Genomic DNA, 10,148 nt, shown 5'->3' with positions numbered 1-10,148 from the left:
TGGCTGCTTCATCGTCGCTTGAAGCTTAACATGGCAAAGACTGAATTGCTTGTTTTTCCTCCTAAACCTTCTCCTCATCTCTCATTCTCTCTTACTGTCAATGATGTTACGCTTACTCCGGTCAAGGAAGCTCGTAGCCTTGGCTTTATCTTCGACTCCTCGCTCTCCTTTATTCCTCATATTGAGGCAGTAGCTAAATCTTGTCGATTTTTCCTGTATAATATTGCCAGGATTCGATCATTTTTGTCTGTCTCTTCTGCCAAGACGCTTGTTCATGCACTGGTTATTTCACGGTTGGACTACTGCAACCTTCTTCTCTCTGGCCTTCCTTCTTCTCACATCAGCCCGTTGGTTTCTGTTCACCACTCTGCCGCAAAGATCATCTTCTTAGCACGCCGCTCCGACCATGTTACTCCGCTTCTGAAATCTCTTCATTGGCTTCCAATTCACTTCAGAATCCAATATAAACTTCTCCTGTTAACCTTCAAAGCTTTTCACGGTCTAGCTCCTTCCTATCTCTCCTCTCTCATCTCACACTATTGCCCCGCTCGTGCTCTTCGCTCCTCTGATGCCATGTTTCTCGCCTGCCCAAGGGCCTCTACTTCCCTTGCTCGGCTTCGTCCATTTTCGTCTGCTGCCCCTTACGCCTGGAACGCTCTTCCAGAACATTTGAGAACTACAAGTTCAACCACAGCTTTTAAAGCTCAACTAAAAACTTTTCTTTTTCCTAAAGCTTTTAAAACTTGATGTTGTGCAGACTTCTACTGTTACTTTCTACTGTTAGTTTTTCCCTACCCTGTGCCTGCTTACCCTTCCCTGTACCTGTTGGCATTCTCTTCCCCTCCTTATTGTTTTACTATGATTTTATTAGATTGTAAGCCTATGCGGCAGAGTCTTGCTATTTACTGCTTTACTCTGTACAGCACCATGTACATTGATGGTGCTATATAAATAAATAATAATAATAATAATAATAACAATCCTTGCATGGGTGAATGTTGAGCCACAGGTTCCCATATACCTTGGTCAACCCTGTAATTTAACTCTTTCCTTATCTCTCTGGGGCCAAACTTGGAGCATTTTTTTAATGATGGCTGCTGCAAACTCCAACAGCTGCTTGCCAAAGCCACTGTCTTTTGTGGGAAAAAGTTTGGTGTCACAGATTAAACATGCATCGTTACTACCTGTCGGCACAAGCTGGGCTGTGTGAAGATCCCATACTATGAGCTGGCCCTACGAGCATCATTAACAAATTTTAGGAGTCGGGACTCCTGGCTTCTATTTTCTTGCCTTTCCTGTTCAAGGAATAAAGAGGTTATTTCCTCTTAGCACACAGAGGGATTGATTTCAACTGGTGGCTCACCACAGACTGACAGGAAATTATACCTGCAGAAGCATTGCCCTGCCCTCCTGTAACTTTACCGTGTGGTGCCCTCCAGATGTATTGGACTACAACTCCTGGCATGCCTGATCATTGGCTGTGCTTGCTGGGAGTTGAAGCCCAAAACATTTGGCGAAGGCATCAGGTTGGAGATGTCAGGAGTAGGTACTGAAATGGAGCTTGGTAAGCAGCAATTCCAAGTTGTTTTCTGTCAAGAGTTCAGAACAGCCTTCTACATCTGGGCTATGACTTCCATTATCTTCAGCCAGCATAGCCCATTTGGGAGAGCACCAGGTATGAGAAGGCTGTCTTAGAAGTATGGGTGGGGCTAGGATCGCTCTTACCCGTGTATTTTAAGGCAGCCCTCCCCAGCCTAGCACCCTCTAGATGTGTTGCACTACAATTGTTACGATGGCTGGGGGATTGTGGTCCTACACATCTAGAGGGCGCTGGATTGAGGACGGTTGTTTTAAAGGAATTTAAAGCAACTGGTGGTACAATACAAATTTGCTGTCATCCCTCCTTTAGTCACGTACTGCCCTGGACCTTAGGAAGGAGGAGAGCTTCATAGACCACAGCTTTGGACTGTGCTGGCTAGGCATTGCTGCCAAAGCATCCATCTTGGCAGAAATGACCCTGGTCCATGCTAGTGGAAATATTTGCAGTGAATAAAGGGAGCATTTTTAGCCAAGTACATGGGTGAGGGTAGGGGTGGGAGTACTGTCAGCCATGTATGACGCTTGTCTTTGCCCCATCTCCATGTGCATGGTACAGCTACCTTCTGCCTCCTGTTTTATTAGTGGCACTAGAAAGGCTGAGCTGTGAATATGTGGAGCACTGCAAGTGGTTTGTAAAGAAGAACTTATGTCCGGCATCCTGTACAGTGCTGTAACTACTGAATAAAGAAGGGTGTTCCATTCTTTGATGGCTCCAGCCACTTCTGTGGGATTGTCCTTCATTGTCTCATAGACCTGCTATCAGCAGGATGAATCTAGCTGAGTCCCAGGATAGTCTGCTTGTGGCATTGCTGGGCAGATGTAGTCCCCAAGTTCACTATTAGATGTTGGTATATATCCTTATATGGGCTATTTGGAACACATTCCAGTTATCTGAATTATGAGAAGCTGGTGACTCTCTTCTGGTAATAAAAGGAGCTTTGGGATTTATTTGGCTACTTGAGGACATGTGTTGGCTACATGTGTTGTCACTTGGGGATGGGTTTTGTATATAGAATATTATTGGGGTTTTTTAATGTATAGTGGTTGGCATTTTAGTTTTGTTTTTAATCACAACTTTAGATAGTATAGGGGGAAAGAGTGAGAGGGCATCTGTGCTAAATATATAAGATCTGTGGGGATGCTTTTGACCTGGACATCTTCCCTGATCCCCAGTTCCATCCTTAATCTGAAGGATTAGACTGCCTTTTTTGAGGCAAGTCACAGTCAGGCCACAGTCAGACCTTCCTACACAGGGAAAGGGATGCACTGATTAGTTGTCCATAGTAGTAGTTATGACTTTTGTCGTAATTCTTTCCGTTTTTCTGCTCTGGCTTCTAATTCTAGGATGCTGGGGCAGGAATATGTAGACCAGGTCTCCCATGCTAGGGTGAAGATGGGAATTTCTATGGTGCGTGGAAAAAAGGGATCTCCTGAGGTGACCGCTATATGGCTTGGGCTTTGTTTTTGGAAGTTGTGCAGTAAGGATTAAAGTCCACAACTTCTTTGGCTTTGATAACCTAGACCCAGGGGTAGGCAATGTTTCCCCACTGGACACCTTTCTTGGCATGTGCCGAGGTCCCTCTATCTTCATTTCCCATGAATGCCTCTGGGCTACAAGATGGGGCTCAGAGATATTTTTAGGAAATGAAGACAAACCAGGGGGGATGGGTGTGAATGAGTGTGAGAGGCAGGGAGAGAGAAAGAGCAGCTATGGATGGTGATCCAGAACGAGAGAAAAAGAGATGATTAGTTCGTTGGCTGGCAGAGAATGAAAAGAGAGAGAGAAAGGTGTGAAATAGGTTCCTGCTGGTGCTGAAAACTGGGTTCAAAGGAGTTGTTCATTGTGTTGTGACTCAGCCCTCACCTCTGCCTTGTACGGAGTTGTTTGGGCAGGTTACTAGTTCTTTGTGACTAGCTACACCTCCCACAGCAGCTATCTGTAGTGCTGCCACAACAGTTTCTCAAATAGCCAAATATGTCCACAGGTCAAAAAGGTGGCCTACCCCTAATCTAGACCATTACTGAGGAGCCAAGTCTCAGTACTTTCATGTTGCCTTCTGAATTCATCAAGCTTCCTCTATCAACAGCTATCTAAGTGTTTTTGCCTTGAATAGTTTCACTGTACTATACACAGTGGCAATCTGAGAAATGTTCTACAAATGAAGCAAAGTATCTTGGAAGACATCCAAACTATATCAGCATTTTATATCTGTGCTCAGTGGAATTATGAAACATGTCCATTTTAATTTAAGATAATAGGAATTTTATTTAAAACGCGCACACACCTGTAGAATACTGATTTTTTTACTCTTCAAAAGGTTAAGGCTGCATCTGCTTCTAAAGAGGTACAAGCCTGTAAACTCTTGAGATGCCTAAGGATGGGTTGTGGGGCATCCATTGGAAGTGAGAGGCAGGGGACAGCCTGTTCATAATGGTTCGAAGTACTCCCTGTTCCACTTCGTATTCTTATTCGAGAGTTGAGATCTCATGAACCTCAGAGCTGATTATTGATCACATATGTATTCCACTCTTTCTCCAAGGAGCTCAGCATAGCCTGCAGGAGATTATCCCATTTTATCCTTTCAACAATCTTGTGAGATAGTTTAAGTAGTGTATGTGTGTGGCTGGCTGAAGGTCACAAGCACCCGTGGCTGCTGAAGGATTGTAACCCAGGTTTAAGGCTTCGCTTCTATGCCGGTTTCATTGGAAATAAATCAGCGGGACTGTTTTCTAAATATACATGTTGGGGCTGACTCATTCTAGTCACTGGCTTCTTCAAAGTATACTTGGTTTTCTTTCTTTAAATTATATTTTTAGACTGATGCAAAGGTTGTACTATTATTATAGCTGAGGGCAGGATCTGCTCTCATATTTAACCTTGTAAGCTGCTTAGCGCCTTCGTTTTGGATTGAAAAGGGGACAGAAATATTGTATTTATAATATTTATATACTGCTCCGTATCTAAAACAGATTCCAGAGTAGTGAACATAGAACTAAAATAGTAAGATTAAAAAGAAAAAAAAGATTAAAACAGCAAATTAAAATTGATCAATTTAAAAGGAAGAACCAATACAAAACAGTGGCTGGTCAACTGAGAAATGCTTCCTTGAAAAGAGTTGTTTTCAAGAGGCGCCGGAAGCAGCATAGTGTATATATAAAACAAAATAAAAGAGGCTTGACTTAGAGCTTCATCACATCTGAAAAGGTGGCAACTAGGACCCAGGAAGAGCCCATCCACCTTGCGTCTGGCTGGCGCTAGGGCCCCGGGGAAACCAGCAGGGCCTGCCGCGGCTCCGGGGGCGCTGCGGAGAGAGACTGGGTCAGGACGCGCAGTAGCAACGGCAGCGCAGCTAAAGCTTGGCTGGTCGGGACCGGAGCAAGAGGCAAGTGACGTTAGACGTGCATGGGTCTTGGAAGGGGCGGTCGGGCCGGCCGGTGACAGTCCCCGTGGAGGGGAGTGATGAGCAGGACGGAGAGCAGAGAGGCATCTGGGCCACCTTGCTGGCTGGCAGGACGGGCAGGGGGAGGCGCCCCCAAATTCCCACCTCCCGCATCCAGCACACACCCCTTCCGCGGCACCGCGCCTGGGAGGCAGCCTCTGCATGTATAGGGTTGATCGCGGATCCCCTTCCTTGGTTGGTTTCTTTTCTCCCTGTAAATCCGAATTGCCCCACGCTCACGCCGTACCGGCCCTCGGGCCTGCTCTCGGTGTATAGGGGAGAGAGCCTAAATGTAGGGAGCCATACATTTCTTTTCAACCCCGCCTAAGTAGCTATTCTTAGTGAAAGAAAGAAAGCAGCGTTTGGAGAGCGTGGGTGTTGCTGGTGCTGACACCGCAGCCCATGTGGCCAGTGGTGGAGGCACTGGCCTTGGGCTTTCAGTCTTGGGGTCGCTGGAGTGCCCTTGAGCAAGTCACTGCCTTCCCTGCTGTGGAAGTTCTTCCCACACCACTTGGATAAGGGGGACCGCTACCTAACAGCTGACTTCAAAGGGCAGTTGTGAGGATGGACAGGGGAAGGATTTCGAAGGCCCTCTCGTCTTGCGTGTGCAAAGGGTAGTCATAACAACCCGATGTGATGGTTTACTATTTTAATATCATGTGTCAGAAAGGACAGAGCAAAACAATGTGGAGACGTGGAGGAAGGCATCAAAAATATCAGCCATGTGCTGCCATGTGAGCAAAGGCTTAAAAAAAATAATGACTTCAACTCCCATCAGCCCCTGGAGGCCACCAAGTTGGAGAAGGCTAAAATAGTAGCGTCCTCGTTGGGAAAGTCTAGGAGAAACCAATGAGATGCGAAAAGGTGGTGGTGTGTGAGGACACGATACAAAGTCACACAGCACAAACCAGTGCATGTCTACTCAGAAGTAAGCACCACCAAGTTTGTTTGTTAATTTATTATAAAGGTCTCTGGGCCATTCACAAAATAGTGGTTAAACCTGTAAAGTGCAAGAACATGACAATAAATGATGACATAAACTCTACAACATATAGCCATAGAATAAAACTCAAGTACAATGGGATCTACTTCTAGGTAAGTGTCTGTAGAACTGCTCTCCATTAATTTGTGGAACTCTTTGCTCTGGGATCACACTATCAGAAGCACATATAGAATTTTTTTTTTTAATCAGTTTCATTAACAGAGCCTCAACATCTATAGAACGGAATGATCCAAAGATGCCTTCTTGATGCCCTCTACTGAGCATTTCATTTAGCCAGGAGGTGGGGTGAACAACGTGTGATTCCCCCCCTCCCCTGGTGCCTTATAGTTTCTTCTGGATTTTCCTGCGAAACATCCTGTTCTGCCTCTTTTGGTGGTTGTGGAGGATACTGGGCAGGAGGAATCAAAAAGAAGTTGTACCAGATTAGTGAATGTACTCATGCCTGCAGAGGCCTGTATGCCAGTGTGTGACGTTCACCTTTGAACTAGAACATATGCCTGTGTGTTTGCCCAAGCAGGCATCTTAATTTCTTCCTTCGTTTTTTTTCATTGGTGTTTTTGCAGTTCCTCAGCCGGCAGGATGGTGGCGATACAGAGTTACTGTGAGGGAAATGAGTCCCTGGCACAAGCATGGGCCCAGCAGGGCCTCTATCCCTGTTTCTACTTCACACTGGTGCCCGCAGTGCTGTTCAGTGTCTGCCTCCTATTGGGTGCCCTGCAGTACGCTTGTTATGCCCGCTTCAGCCGTACCATGGAGCCAAAGTATATCCCACGCTCCCGCCTGTACCACGTCCAAGTTCTCCTCTCTCTGCTCCTTGCACTGCTGCCCTTTGTCGCCTTCTTGTGGCAAGCATTGGGCATGCAGCAGCTCTATGGGTATATGGTGCTGTACGCTTGCCTCTCTGCCGTGGGCTGGGCCGGCTCAGTTGGGCTGCTGCACTTGGAGCGCACCAGAGTGATGGCGCAGGACCGGATCCGAGGCCACGGCGCAATCCTTCTCCTCTACTGGGCTCTGGCTTTTGCTGCAGAGAACCTGGCCTTAATCTCTTGGAGCAGCCCACTCTGGTGGTGGGAGTTACAAGACACCGACCAGAAGGTAGGTCATGGAGGGGTTTGGAGAGAAGGCCATGGGGATGTGGCCTGTCTGGTGCTGTGGTGCAGGAGCATAGCACAATTTCCCAGGCAAAGGCAGACACCCTTTCTACTTGGGATGCCGCTGCACTGAAAGCAGGAAGTTGGCCAGGTGGACTGCACAGTTAATGCCAACCATAGTCCGTATCAAGGGGGTTGAATGTTTTTAGCCTGAGGGGCCCAAGAAGCTCTTGGGAGGCATGCTATGGTGATGAGTGGGGCCAAAGGCAAAAGGGGGCAGGGCTAAAGGGAAAAAAGGTAGCTTCAAAATATCCAAATTTCAGCTCTTCTGCCAGTAACTAAGCCTTAGGACAGGCCCTTCAACCTTCTAGAATGGGGGGAAACAGCACAAAAGCTGGGAAAACAGCAAAGGATGGTTGGCGAAAGAGGACGTCTGGGCAAACCTAGAGGACTGGATTTGGCCCCCAGGCCTGAGGTTCTGCACGCCAGGTCCTTATCGGCATAGGGACTGATGTATGCAGCAAAAAGATGTGCAGGTAGTTCTGACACTGAAAGTTCTGACACTAAGGAATCCAATGTACTGTGTACGCAAATGCTTCAGCTAAAAGTGAGCAAGCAGTGTAAGTAAATAATTTATTTGTGTAGCAAAAGCCATTACAATAAACAAAACACAATAATAAAACCTAACAGTAAAGGGTTACTCATCAAGACAGTTCAACTTGTCACAGAATTTCCTGCTTAGAATTGCTGCTCTGAAAGCAAAGCAGGCCACCTTTTCAGAAACCTGGGACAATCTATCCCCCAATAAAAAAATGATCAAATACCCATCAGATCTGCTTGATGGCAGGTCTAAATCGCTAAACAAGGCTGTCCTTAAATCTTCATAAGCTGGGCAGACAAGCAGATAATGAGGGAGGTCTTCAGGCATGTTGGCCCCGCAGGGGCACGCTCTTTGTTCATAGGGAATCTGACGGTAGCATCCAGAGATTATAGCACAGCTCATGGACTAAAATCGTAAGGCTATAAAAGCTTTCCTCCATTCAAAATTTGTAATAGAATCATAGAATAGCAGAGTTGGAAGGGGGCCTACAAGGCCATCGAGTCCAACCCCCTGCTCAATGCAGGTATCCACCCTAAAGCATCCTTGACAGATGGTTGTCCAGCTGCCTCTTGAATGCCTCTAGTGTGGGAGAGCCCACAACCTCCCTAGGTATATATTGTGGGTAGGGAGTCTGAATGGGTAATTTGGTGTACCAAGGAGCACATTTTGACAGACAGGCAGAGACACGATCAGCTCAGAAATCCTGTTTTAGTATATAAGATTTTAAATATTGAGATGCTATTTCAAAATTTGAGGAGTTCAAAATATCCACAGAGAGTCCATACATCTCCCTGAAAGCAATTAATACTAAGATAGACGCTATTCCCTTTTTCAGTTTTAACCAATACCTGAGGGTAAGAATATGTACTTTGGCCTTCAGTGAACAAAGGCCCGCTTCCAATCAGAGAATAGAGAACTCTGTTGTCTTGGGTAGCTCAAGGATAGCTCATAGGTATTTATTTTGTGGAGTTTCAAGATACACTTTCTGTATAGACCCCCATATTTGAGCACCATGGCAAATCTGTGCTATAACTTTGGACTCAAAGGTTTTGAGAGCTAGGAGAGTTGGTCTACCACCTTTGCCCCAGTAAAATCTTAATAGGGAATTTGCCGTCTTAGTGGCCAATTTTTTTGCATTATCTAGATGGGTATTCTAGTTTCTGGTTGAGGTGAACCATAAGCCTAAGTATTTAAAAGATTTAACCTGTTCTATGGAGCATCTGTCAATTTGCCACTTGTATATTTTGAATCTTTTGGCAAAAACCAACACTCTTTTTATAGTTGATTTTCAGCTTTTCTTTTGTGGCCAATTGATCTATCCCTTCTTAAAAAGTGAGGCTTTTCCTGGCATGGAGATGTGATGAGGATAGCCTTTCCTCTTAGTTTGATGCCTCTCATGCAAGTCTTATACACATGCAGCCTCTGACATCTATTTTATGGGCGGTCTTAGTGTGGAGGGCGATCCAATCCAGTAATGTATCCATATTACCGTTGGAGAGAGATGGATTTCCCATCTACTTCACAGAAGATCTATTGTCTTGCCTGGCCTCAGTGGACACCCCAAACAGGAGACAAATGTCTTCATTTTTAGTCATAGTCAATTTATTTGTATATTGCATTTTCCACAATGCATTGTGCTCAAAGCATTTTTTAAAAAACAAAAAAGAAATGCAACAGCCATAATTATAACACATTGCACAACAATTGTGGCTCAATTACAGTTCATGTAAAACTTGTACAAAATTTCAATAAGCACAAGACATACCAAAAGTTCAGTTAACAATATCCAATATTTGGATATCCAATGCACAGTAATTTTTTTTCTATGTTTAAGGATAGGGAGGAGGGTATGTAGCCTGGAATTTTATTTAAAAAATCGTTTAGAGAAGGAGAAAAGCTTGGAACCAAGCAAACTTGCTGATGCCGGTAGCACATGCTAGTTTTCACTGTTACGCAAGTGCCAGCCGCTGCTTGTCTTTCCCCTCCCATCGCAGCATTGTTTTGCTGAGTCATTCTGTTGTTCAACAGACTCTCTGAGTACTTGGTGTGTGGTCTCTCTCTCACACTCCCTCTCGCGCACATGGACAGATATGGAACAGACTGTTTTGCCTAATTTCACAGGGCTTTGCCAATGACTCAGCACAAATTCCCACTAATGAGGTTTCTAGCCACAAGTTGAGATTTTCCGTTTCTTTGCACTGGCAGCCAATATCCTTGCCCTCTCGCAATAGGATGGAAAGAGATAGAACATATCCAATGCCACGGGTTTGTGTTAAGATACCTTGCAGTCAAGTGATTGGGCTCTATTCACATCTACCCACTAGTAAGCAGTAAAGAAAGCAAGGCCTCTCTGCATTAGGATCAGGCAAATGGGCTTAAATTGGGGCGGGAGGGGATAGGGTGTGACTCCACCG

General features: G+C 45.4%; 1 protein-coding gene across 1 annotated transcript in view; it reads left to right on the top strand.

Annotated features, from left to right (window-relative positions):
* The first annotated feature begins 4,892 nt into the window (after positions 1 to 4,892).
* Positions 4,893 to 10,148, top strand: part of ABCB6 (ATP binding cassette subfamily B member 6 (LAN blood group)) — a 42,050-nt gene continuing 36,794 nt past the window's right edge. The window contains exons 1-2 of the mRNA XM_063116782.1: positions 4,893 to 4,982; positions 6,606 to 7,137. Of these exons, the coding sequence (XP_062972852.1) occupies positions 6,622 to 7,137 (516 nt within the window). The 5' untranslated portion in view covers positions 4,893 to 4,982; positions 6,606 to 6,621. The remainder of the gene's footprint in view (positions 4,983 to 6,605; positions 7,138 to 10,148) is intronic.

Source organism: Elgaria multicarinata, chromosome 2 (assembly GCF_023053635.1).
Source record: "Elgaria multicarinata webbii isolate HBS135686 ecotype San Diego chromosome 2, rElgMul1.1.pri, whole genome shotgun sequence".
Classification (NCBI taxonomy): domain Eukaryota; kingdom Metazoa; phylum Chordata; class Lepidosauria; order Squamata; family Anguidae; genus Elgaria; species Elgaria multicarinata.
Note: the sequence above shows the minus strand (reverse complement) of the source record. Positions and strands in the feature narration are given on the sequence as shown.